This window comes from Lolium perenne, chromosome 6, assembly GCF_019359855.2.
Source record: "Lolium perenne isolate Kyuss_39 chromosome 6, Kyuss_2.0, whole genome shotgun sequence".
NCBI lineage: Eukaryota > Viridiplantae > Streptophyta > Magnoliopsida > Poales > Poaceae > Lolium > Lolium perenne.
Window position 1 is genome coordinate 188,196,248 of NC_067249.2, and position 12,219 is coordinate 188,208,466.

The 12,219-nt window shown below is 49.9% G+C and overlaps 1 protein-coding gene across 1 annotated transcript; it reads right to left on the reverse strand.

Moving 5' to 3' along the window:
* Window positions 1-10,712: 10,712 nt before the first annotated feature.
* Window positions 10,713-11,615, reverse strand: LOC127306661 (E3 ubiquitin-protein ligase RHA1B). The gene has a single exon (XM_051337324.1). The coding sequence runs from the start codon at window positions 11,498-11,500 to the stop codon at window positions 11,051-11,053; it is 450 nt and encodes a 149-aa protein (XP_051193284.1). The 5' UTR covers window positions 11,501-11,615; the 3' UTR covers window positions 10,713-11,050.
* Window positions 11,616-12,219: the final 604 nt, after the last annotated feature.

Here is a 12,219-nt window from a genome sequence, read left to right on the forward strand (position 1 = left end):
TTTCGGCGCCACGACCGGGCAGCACCTCCGTACTCGGTCACACGTTCGGTTGTTGATGAAGACGACGTCCACCTCCCCGTTCCAGTGGGCAGCGGAAGTATTAGCTCCTCTTGAATCCGACAGCACGACGGCGTGGTGTCGATGGTGGTGGAGAAATCCGGCGGAGCTTCGCTTAAGCGTGCGGGATGTGGTGGAGGAGAGAGACCGCTAGGGTTTAGGGAGAGAGGGGGGTTGGGCGCCGGCCCTCTAAGGGGTGCGGCCAAGGCTGAGGCTTGAAGTGATCAGCCCCCTCTCTATGCCCCTCATTATATAGGTGGAAGCCCCAAGAGTTCTAGTCCAAGTCTTCGAATAAGACCCCAACACTAAAACCTCCCATATGTGGGAAACCTACTCAAGGAGGGAGTCCTACCCAAGGTGGGACTCCCTCCTTTCCTTGAGGTGGGTTGGCCGGCCACCCTAGGGGAGTCCACCTTGGACTCCTCCCCTTTAGGGTTGGCTGGTCATGCAAGTGGAGTCTCTTCGGGACTCCACTTTCCAAAGTGCCATTCTTCCGGACTTTTCTAGAACCTTCTAGAACCTGCCATAAATGCACCAGATCATTTCCAAACTTGGAATATGACTTCCTATATATGAATCTTATTCTCCGGACCATTCCGGAACTCCTCGTGATGTCCGGGATCTCATCCGGGACTCCGAACAAATATTCGAACTCCATTCTATATTCAAGTTCTACCATTTCAACATCCAACTTTAAGTGTGTCACCCTACGGTTCGTGAACTATGCGGACATGGTTGAGTACTCACTCCGACCAATAACCAATAGCGGGATCTGGAGATCCATAATGGCTCCCACATATTCAACTATGACTTTAGTGATCGAATGAACCATTCACATACGATACCAATTCCCTTTGTCACGCGATATTTTACTTGTCCGAGGTTTGATCATCGGTATCACTCTATACCTTGTTCAACCTCGTCTCCTGACAAGTACTCTTTACTCGTACCGTGGTATGTGGTCTCTTATGAACTTATTCATATGCTTGCAAGACATTAGACGACATTCCACCGAGAGGGTCCAGAGTATATCTATCTGTCATCGGGATGGACAAATCCCACTGTTGATCCATATGCCTCAACTCATACTTTCCGGATACTTAATCCCACCTTTATAACCACCCATTTACGCAGTGGCATTTGATGTAATCAAAGTACCTTTCCGGTATAAGTGATTTACATGATCTCATGGTCATAAGGACTAGGTAACTATGTATCGAAAGCTTATAGCAAATAACTTAATGACGAGATCTTATGCTACACTTAATTGGGTGTGTCCATTACATCATTCATATAATGATATAACCTTGTTATTAATAACATCCAATGTTCATGATTATGAAACTAATCATCCATTAATCAACAAGCTAGTTTAAGAGGCATACTAGGGACTTCTTGTTGTCTACATATCACACATGTACTAATGTTTCGGTTAATACAATTATAGCATGATATATAAACATTTATCATAAACATGAAGATATAAATAATAACCACTTTATTATTGCCTCTAGGGCATATCTCCTTCAGCCCGCACGGAGGAGGCAGCGGCGCGGCGGCAGGAGGAGGAAAGGCTCCACCGCGAGGAGCAAATGCGGCAGGAGGCCAGGTGCCGCGGAGGAGGAGAGGCGCCAGAAGGCCAGGCGCCTCGCCTGGTAGGAGATGGAGCAGCGCCTCAGGGAGGAGGCGCACCTCCGGGCTGCTGCGGCGGAGCAGCGGGTGGCTCCGGACCCGCACTCCGCCTGGGAGGAGGCCATGTGGTCTCCGTGACCGGAGTCCCTGGTGCGCTCGAGCCACAACAGCGCCTCGCTACCCGGGGACGTCATCGACGGCGACGACGCCTACAGGGACTAGGCGGCGCACCGGCGGCCATCGCGTCCTCGTCAAACCCTAAAAGAGGGTTTATTTTTATTTTTTTTGTTTAATTTTAAAGCCCATATAGAGGGCATCTTTTGGTAGTTAAATTTGCCCAAAATAGGGCATATGTTTAATGAACTTCGTTTAGATTTGAAATTTTTTCCTTTTTTTTGATTTTCTTCACATTTGCGATGCGTCCTCACGTTGGGCGCAGCGTGCGACCCAAATGGACACGCGGACGCGGGCCGCTATCCGAGTGTCCGCGCGGCCACCCAAACGACCCAAAACGGATGGCCCAGTGCGTCCGTTTAGGTCACCGCGTTGGAGATGCCCTGAGATACCAAAATCTTAGGCAAGGCCTGGCCTTTGGTTTCCATTATACTTTTTTCGGTAAAAAACATATATTAATATCACGTAGATACCAATTACACCCAGCCTCTACAACAACATCATATCCTAATGGCATAAAGAATGCACACAGCCAAAAAAGATAGAAGAATTACAAAAAAGAAAAGTCCCGCTACACAGATCAAAAACTCTAAACATCAACTTTGATACCACCAAGACAACCCCAGAAGATCAGTTTCTCTATAAGCGACGCCTCCAAGAAGAAAATAGTGCACAAACGCTGTCGTCGCCTGATCACGGATTTTAGATTTTCACCCTGAAGAAAGTCCTCTCTGTCAAAACAATGCATTCAACAAGAATATTGCCAGGCACAACCAGTTAAGGCCAGACCTTAGATTTTACCTTAGATTTTCACCCTAAAAGATAGAACCCTGAACTTCTCCTGTGCAGTCGCCCCCACATACAAGTCGTTGTTCGAAGTCACGAAGCTCCAAGCCAATTCCACCGCACCACCAAGATCCGACCACCGTTGCTCTTCCACCGATCTCGGTTTCATGACCTTCTCCACCAACACCATGGAATGAAAACTCCATGATATTAACAGGCAGTAGAGTTTCGAAGCGCTCCCTCTGAAACCAAACGGTCAGATAAAAAATATGGGCGCGAGAGGAATCCTAGGACATCCACCATTATTCATGCCAAGCCGAGAGAAATGACGAGACACGCAAAGACGATTCCTCCGACAAGGTAATGACATCAAGCGACGCCGCCATAACCCACCAAGACCGAGCTCGAGGTGCGGTTCTCACCGGCTGCCCCGTCACTCCAAGCTCATCCCCGTCAGGATCCACACCGCCGGAGATCAATGTTGGATCCCAAGATCCACCACACTCGATCCAATCTTGTTCGTCCTCCTCTGAAGGAGAAAGGCGCCATAGCCATGCCCGGGGCCGCCGCCCCGACGCCCAGATGATGCAGTAGCGCCGCCGGCCTTCGTCGTCGTCGAAAAGAGGAGGTCGAGACCTCGCCACCGCGACCGCAGCTCCGGTCGACGTCACGCCATGCATCACAGCAGCTACATAGGTGTGGAGGGCACCGCCTCTCACCCCTGGCCGCTCCCAGCGGGCGCCCCGCCGCCGCCACGCCGTGCAGCCTTTGGCCGACGATGCCTTTGGCGGTGGCTTGTCGTCGGTGGGTCGCATGGGTTAGGGTCGCGTTTCGCGTGGGTTAGGGTCCTGGTTTCCATTATATAGATCAAGTGTTACAAGGTTGGTCCAATACAAGCCTACACATAGGGGTTGAAGGAGGCTAATGAGAAGCTAGCTAAGTTGGGTCCCGAAGAAGAATCTAAATGGACACAACGAGCTAAAGTAAAACATATTCAAGAGGGTTGAAATAACACTAACGATTTTCACTTGGTCGCGAATAAAAATACTCGTAGAGAAAAGATCTTCCAACTTTAACAAGATAAGGGGATAATTGTTAGGCAAGAGAATATTAAAAATTACATCACAGAGTACTATAAGAGGCTCTTTGGGGCACCAGCCCAAAATCACTTTGAGTTGGTTGAGTTGAGGTGAATAATATCCCGCAAATTACACATGAGGAAAATAGCATCCTCACGGCAGACTTTGATGAAAAAGAGGTTCCCCGGCGTAATTTTATCAAACTTTCTAAGAGGTCATAAAAATAGAACTTATGGATTTGTTTGAGAGTTTTCAGTGGGGAGAGTTACTTTTATTTCATCTAAATTATGGCACTATCATACTTCTACCGAAAAAGGAAAGTACTATTTTAATTCAGCAATACAAGCCAATTAATTTGCTTAATGTAAGCTTCAAATTTTTCACAAAAGTGGGTACAAATAGGGTTACCAAGGTAGCACATGTTGTAATTAGACCCACACAAACAACGTTTTCGCCGGGTTACCAAGGGGTACTTATCCTGCATCATACTAGCCATGAACTTCATAGCAAGAAATGGCTGCAGTGTTATTAAAAATCGATTTTGAAAAAATGTATGACAAGGTCAAGTGAACTTTTGTGCAGCAGGTCATGTGTATCAAAGGTTTTGATCCTAAATGGTTTCCATGGATTGATCATTTCGTTAATCGACGGAGTGTGGGTATAAAAGTTAACGATGACATAGGCCATTATTTTGAGACGAAGAAGGGGTTAAGACAAGGTGATCAGTTGTCACCAACATTGTTTAACCGCATTACGGATATGTTAGCAATTTTGATGGTTTGATACCCCATTTGATCGATGGTGGTATATATATACACTACTAGGAAAAGGCTTATAAGCCCCCAGTTACCGCCGGCGCGCCAAAAAAGTGGTGCGCCGGTGTTATATTACCACCGGCGCATAAAATGTAGGGGCGCTGGTGATGCCCAAATACCACCAGCATACCAAAAAATTGGTTTGGCGGGGGTAAGGGTGGCCTAGGTCCCACCATTAGGAAGATCTTTGTACTTAGACTTAGTACTCGACCTGTAAAGTGGACTACTTACGAGCACTCCAAACAACCAAATTACCACCATATAAGATAGAATATCTCCCGTTGATCGCCAATCCTCCATACTACCTACCCAGGCAGCACCTGTGAACACAAAAACCAGTGTCAAAGAGGAAGACAGGAAGTGAACACTGCTGTCAACAGTGAAGCGCACATATCTAAGAATACGCTTGACAGCCGACCAATGGAAAGTATGAGGCTCAAGAAGGTACTGCGCACCTTGGTAGCGTTAGGTGATTAAACATAAACATATAAAATTTATTGAAGTTGATATACTCCATGTTACCCTAAAACTAAATAAGATCCTTATTTTGCTAAGAGAGAATATTACCTATCATGCCACTTTATTAGGTAAACGGTGCATCACAAAAGTACCTTTAAAAGTTCATTGCCTCGTGGATGGTTGAGAGATCATGTACGTACACTAGAAGGATTAGGCGATGATGAAAAATCTTACTGAATGTTGTCACAGAAAAAAGTAGACTGCAAGTCTGCAAGAGAAATTGTTGAATGGATCACAAAAACAATAATATATCATGGGCTAAAGATGATTGGCACTAGAATGTATCATGGGCTTAAGATAATTGGCACTATCATATGTCCTTGTCGAAGATGGCTAGGACAAGAAGTCCTTGGTCACCAAGACCAACCTACTCCTTAACTAGGACTTTTTTTTCCAACCACTAAGAGAGATATTCACACGAAGTAGGTGATAGTCAGCTTTTACGAACTCTGGAATCCTTCATAAATCACCATGAGGATTTTCAATTGACACACTAGCCGGCTAGGAGCCACATACCCTTCAAGAAGTGACAAACCTTTGCTAGCACTTGGATCTTGAATCCTTACCAACATACTGGTTTCAGAGTCACTCTAGATATCACATAACATGGAGCGGAGGTGTAGATCTAGGTGCACGAGAGATAGAGCAAAATTAGAACAAGTAAAAAAGCCCTATTTTCTCAGAAAAAACGCTTGGAATTGTGTGGAATGACCATTTTTTTCCTCAGGGTACTTAGAGCATCTCTACCGGTACCCCCAAATAGGCGCTGGCAGGTGCGCCGGCACATCCCTATCGGGGGCGCCGGCACGCCAACCTCCGTTTGGGGAATGGGTTCCAACACCAGCGTCTCCAATAGGGCGGTCCCGATAGAATTTTTTAGCTAAAATAAAGATTTTTATTTTAGTTATATATATTACAAATTTGCTATATTTCTAGCCTATTGACCGTCCGGCGGTGCGTTAGACAGCCCCGCCCCATCGTACGCCGCGCGCCACCTCTCCCGGTCCTCGCGTAGCCGTTGCCTATGCTCGGCGGTGAAGCGGCGGTCCGCCTCGATGGAGAGATCAACGGCGCGGTGGCACCGCTCCTCATTATCCTCCTCGCGAGCACGAGCGTCGTCCTCCACCTTCTTGAGCGACTCGAAGGACTCCAGGATCGCCTTCTGTTGCGCCGCCTGCTCCTCTGCGTCTGGCCCGTCGTTGGACCAGTCGAGGGCCTCGTCGTCCTCTGCGTCCACCGCCGCCGCTTCCTCCTCCCAGGCCGCCAAATCTGTGGCCATCGGCTCCAGCTCCACCCGCTGCTGCTGGTGCTCCACCCTGCCTCTGCAACTGCTGATGTAGCTCCTCCACACGGTGACTCTCGTGCAGTTCATCCCGACGCCAAAGCTCCTCCTGCGCCTCCCGGTGCCACGCGTTCGCATCCCGCAGCCACTGCCACTCCACCTCCTGCTGTTGCCGCTCGTTCACTTCCCACTCCGAGCACTGCCGCTTCCCGCTACTCGTTCTCCGCGAGCTCCAGGTCCTCCTCCACGTCGTTGAAATCGGGGGTGCCGGCAGGTGGAGGCACAGGTGGAGACGGGGGTGGAGGCAGCTGGCCGCCGCCGAAGCGGCGCAATAAGTATGTGATAGGCTGGCGACGAGACATTTTTTAACTACGGCAGCGGCTATGGTGTCCGTTGAGCAAGGTGACGTTTGTAGGCAGTCGACACGAGAAATGGCGGGAAGAACGCGCGGGAAGCGGCTAGCGCGCGGATCCAACGTGGCAAGAGGCATCGGCACGTCCGATTTGCGCCCTCCGCGAAGAGACCGGTACGAGGTTGCCGACCCTTCTATTGGACTCGACATCGCGATGGTGTTTTATTATGCGCGCCGGTGTAAACCCAAAAACAACGCGGCCCCCAAATCGCTATCGGATCGGGACCGCCAGTCAAAGATGCTATCTATAGGCAAAACACGAAGTCCGACTGTTAAAAAAAAACTAGCACGTCAATACCGATTGATTAGATTCGGAGGTACCAGACTTGTACAATTTAAGTAACGGGTGGGAAAACTGAATCTTCGACGGACTATATGAAAATACATTCGGTGGTGCCGGAGATTCTAACATCTAGTTTCTGTTCTCAGAATGTGAGCATTCGGTGGTAGCAACCTGAGAATTTTCCCTGGAGATGCTGGGTCGAACAAAACAAACTCAACAACAGAGTTGGAAAGAAAAATTTCAAATATCTGCTCTGATGTTCTAGCAATATTTTTTCAATAAATGGTGGTTTATTACTTGTAAAGTTTAAGTATTACATCTGGTCTATAACTGCTCAACATCCATCAACCAAAACAAAATAATAAAAGTAAAAGGCTCGATACAAGTAATCATTTGGAGAACTGCATCTACAACTAACCTGGTGGAGTCTAAATCTGAGATTACGCTGCCACCTATGTTGGATAAAAACGTTCATTGCCGTGTTATTTAACCATGTAGACACTTTCATAAACAAGTCGTGGTTCTCCACACACTGTAGAGACGGACAGGAACGAAGCAAACTTGTCCACCGGTAGATAACTTGCATAAGGGAGCATCGTTTAAAATCTTGTCATTTTTCATAGCCAAAACGACCAAATAACGCAAGCACTTCAACCCTAACAAGTATTTTGAACTTATGATCCATTCCATTAAGCCAATTCTAGAACATATTAACAAACATATGTGACCAATATAAGGTAGAACCTATTTGGATGATTGACAATATATATCAAGCAAATATGCATTAGAAGAATAACTATTTTATAGTCTCATCCTGATGGTAAAAGACACATTTTTTACTTCCTTGCCAATTGCATTTTGCAAGGTTGTCTTTAGCGAGAATAACCCCTCCACGAAGATACCACGTGAAAATCTTAATCTTCATTTTCAAAATATTTTTATTATTATCAACCGGTTCAATAGATAATCAATGCTCTGTACATACTATCCACACGAATTTACCACTCTCATTTAAGCTCCATCGAAACTCGTCTGTCCATTGCGTCAACTAGACGGAAGACAAAAACTAAATCAATGCATTTCAAGATACAAACCCGGCTGCAACAAAATCTCTTTTGAACGTGACATTCGGTGGTGAGGATTCCAACACCTTAGCTACAATATACCTGACATAAACAAAGAGTCAAGACAAACCTCCGCTCATGTGAGTAGAAATACCGGGATGAAAACATCCGGAGGTACCAGGAAAGTGTAAATTATGGAGTTTGGAAATTGTGTGAATTTTGAAGGAATACTTTCATAATTTTTGTGGGAATAATGCTTCCTTTAGCTTTGCCAAGTGACCCTCTTAATACTACCACATACCTATAACTCAATAAGTTGTAAATTACATTGATACGAGCCTATAAATTTTCTAGGTTAACATTGATCCATCGTGTCTCAAGCATGATGCACACAAGCATGACATGATGTTCTTTAAGCATTGAAATGATCACTTAAATACTAAGAAATATTCACTATAATGTTTTATGCAATATGAATTAAAACCCTACAACTCTTTCATAATATTTTTTGTTTCCTAATTGGCTTCTCACAAATCACCAAAAATATCGGTTTACATGCATGCACGGTGCATTTCGAAGGCACAATGACCACCTTCATGTCAGATTTGTTTTAAAAATAATGATCTCTCTCAAAGTACAAATTACTTGTGTAGTTGAGCGTATAGAACAGGGTTTGGACCACGGATTACCTTGCGCGGCGAGGTTGGCCAAACACTGCCACATCCCGAGTATGCAAGCGGGAATCGGAGAGCACACAGTAGGTTCCAATAATGCCGCTACACCCCGAAAATGTGAAACATGCATGGTTATGGACTAGCTGTTCTCTCGGGCAGTGGTCTTCACCTGGGGTGCCAATACCAAACCATTAAGCATTATTGGTCCACGGTCGCCGTGTGTAGAAGTGCCCACCGAAAATCGATATCCTCCACCACCATTTTGGTCTCTTGAAAAGTTTAGCTCGAATGAACTAATGAGACAGTCTTCAAGAACCCGTCCAACATGTCCACAAGTGATTTTTGGTAGGATCAAGCGTGAGGGCGCGTGTGTGGAAATTCACGGGAGCAAAACGTTTGGATATCTTTTATTTCGAGAGAGAGTATAACTTTTCCACACTTTTTCATTTTCAATTAATTGTCAAACTTTCTCTTAAGATTTTGCCCCATTTAGCAAAAAGTTGATATATACATGAGTGCATGATTTGCACAAGTAATCCTATCTTATTGGGGCAGTGCTGAGGATCTTTCGGAGGATAATTCCCCTGGAACCTCCGAGTCTAGCGAATGACACGTGTCCCTCCGGTTCACTTATTACTACTCTCTCCCCTCTTCCCCATTATCTTTCCCGTACAGAGAAAAACGAAAACAAAGGACCATCACCAGGTGATGTCTCCGCCGCCTACAGACGCACCATCCTTCCAAAACATGAAGAACAGTCCGGCGAGAGACCTCGCCGGCAACACATCAACTCCGGCTGGAAGCACCCCCGCCTCTCCTTGCAGCATATGCCTCTCTGCCTTGCAGCACCGCCTCCCACCTATGGCAGCGCCGTCGTCCGCCTATGGTAGCGCCGTCGTCCGCCTATGACAGCACCGCCGCCCCAGCTGGCTGCACCACTGCACGCGCCTGCAGCATCGTCGCCCCCGCCGACAGAATCGGTGGCGCTCACTTGCAGCAGACGCAATTGGCCTTTGCAGCAGCGACTACCGGCCATTGCAGCTCCGGGGATGGGGATTTGCAGCTCCAGCTTCCGCCCTTTGTAGCTCCTGTGACGGGGGATTGCAGCTACACCCGACAGCATATGCAGCTACACCGACAGCCGGTCGCAGCACTTCCGCTACTCCAAACAGCATATGCAGCTCCGCCGCCACCGTTTGGGCTCGTGGTTCGCAGCCGAGTCGCCTCCCCTTGCAGCAGCTATTACCGGTGCTCGAAGCATCATCTGCCTGCGATAGCAGCACCGCCGGCCTGGCCTTGTAGCACCGCTGTGGTGCCAGCGCGCCGGCGCGCCGCCTCCCCTTGAAGCAGCTATGACCGGCGCTTGAAGCAGCGCCGTCCTGCTGTAGATGCACCGGCCGCTTGGCCTTGCAGCACCGCCGTGGCGCCGCCTCCCACAACGCCTTGGCCAAGCCGTCCACATGGGTGGCCGACTGCGCAGTTGACCTCGCCGGAGGCCGCGAGAGCAGGGGAGTGGCGGTAGGAGGTGCGTAGCGTGTAGAGCACCGGTACTAGTGGTGGAGCGCGGCTGGGAAGGGCGGCGGCGCGTGTCTGGGAAGGGCGGCGGCGCGTGGCTGGGATCCGGCGGCGTCAATCCTTCAGATGGGCAGGCCGACAGGGGAGCGTGGGGATACAGGAGAGAGAGACATGGCCAGGGGAGTGATTGCGTGGAGGAGGATGATGAGGTCGTGGGGCGACGGGATAAGGTTGTGGTGGCCCCATGAGAGTATCGCTCGCTTTCCTCCACGCGGATGGACGCGTGTCGCTCGCACGATCCGGAGGCAGCGAAGCTAGGGAACCTCCGACGGAAACGAAGCGTTTTCCATCTTATTGTTAGCTTTTTGCTATTCCTACATTTTAGAGACCATGTGAATCAAAGAGACCGTTTCAAAAACAAAATGTTGATATATACAGTACATGAGTGCAAGTTTATACAGCTTTATGCGGCAGTCCCGCGGCTGGAATTATACAAGTCGAACACTAAGTGTATATTTGACTAATCATTCTCTAAGAAAATGAGAAAACCTGCCGAGATGACTAATCACAACTTTCGGGTCATTTAACCCCACATATACATGTTGTTGCCATGGCCGGCTGGCCCCGGTCGTAATCGCGAATCTGCCCGCAGTATTCCGGCGCCACCCACCGGACCCAGCTGCCGGCAGCAGCCAGCCAATGAGCACGCGCCGGCCGAACTGCCCTCCGAACCACCGACGCTTCCAGTCGGGGGGTGATCACCAAAAGCGAGCGAAGAGGCCGGCGCGCGCGGGGGGCCGGGGTAGCAGGCGCGACCGGCACAGCGGGCAGGTGGTCCGGCCGAGGTCGATCCAGCCGTCGATGCAGGCGCGGTGGAAGGCGTGCGCGCAGTTGCCCAGCCGCCGCACCTCGTCCGCCGCCTCCAGCCGCTCCAGGCACACGATGCACGTCGCCGGAGCCGCCCTGACGTCGCGGCAGGAAGGGTCCGGACGCCGCGCCTGCGGCAGCATCAGGGAGCGGAACTCGACGGCCGGGAGCCGCTCCTTGACGTCCTCCGGCAGCGGGGCGCTTTCGGCGGTGACGGAGCGGCTGGGCGGCGCGCGGCAGAGCGCCAGGAAGAGCGCGTGCTTGATGACGGCGAGGAGCTTGCAGAAGGCGATCACCGGCTTGGGGACGGAGACGCAGTAGCTCACCAAGGGGAACCCCATGGTCGGTCGATCGATCACCTGTGCTGGCGCTTGTGTTGGTGGTCGTGGCTCGTGGGTGTGCGTTGGAGAGGATGCTCCGGGATATGACCTGACCGGCTCAGTCGGGAGGAAAGCGCGCGAGCTGGCTGGTTATATAGAGCGGGAGGAGCGCGGCAGAGAGGGAGACGCGAAAGCAGAGTCAGTTTCACTTTCACGTGGAGGATAACTGCTGTGGAAGAAGAGTTGGACAGGTGGATCCATTCGTCGTACTAACCGTAGTGTCGTCAGTCGCCCGACAGTGGAAATGGCTGGGCTCGTGCGCGGAAGCTGCCCTGCCCAGGTCATGGTGACAACGTTTGACACACAGCCCGCGTGGTGGTAGAGACCATTGTACAGTACATAAGGGCATCTCCAGCGACGCGACTCAAACGGACGCTCAGCGACCGTTTTCGTCCGCCGTGACCGGAAATGCGTCTGGCACCACTTCTAGCGGGGCGACGGAAAGTGACCGGGCAATCCGCGGAGACGCAAACCTAGCCCAAATATGCGCCTCGGATGCCCGGAAACGTCCGCTCGCGTCTGGCAGACGTTTCGTCGCTCCGCTGGTTGGCGGATGCGTCTTCTCAAACGCTGGGCCATTGATCGCGCCACAAGGCTGCTCGGCACTTTGCGCCACGTTAATGGCGACGATGCCTCGGCTGCCGAGCGGCCGCCCACCTCCGCCAACCACGTTAATGGCG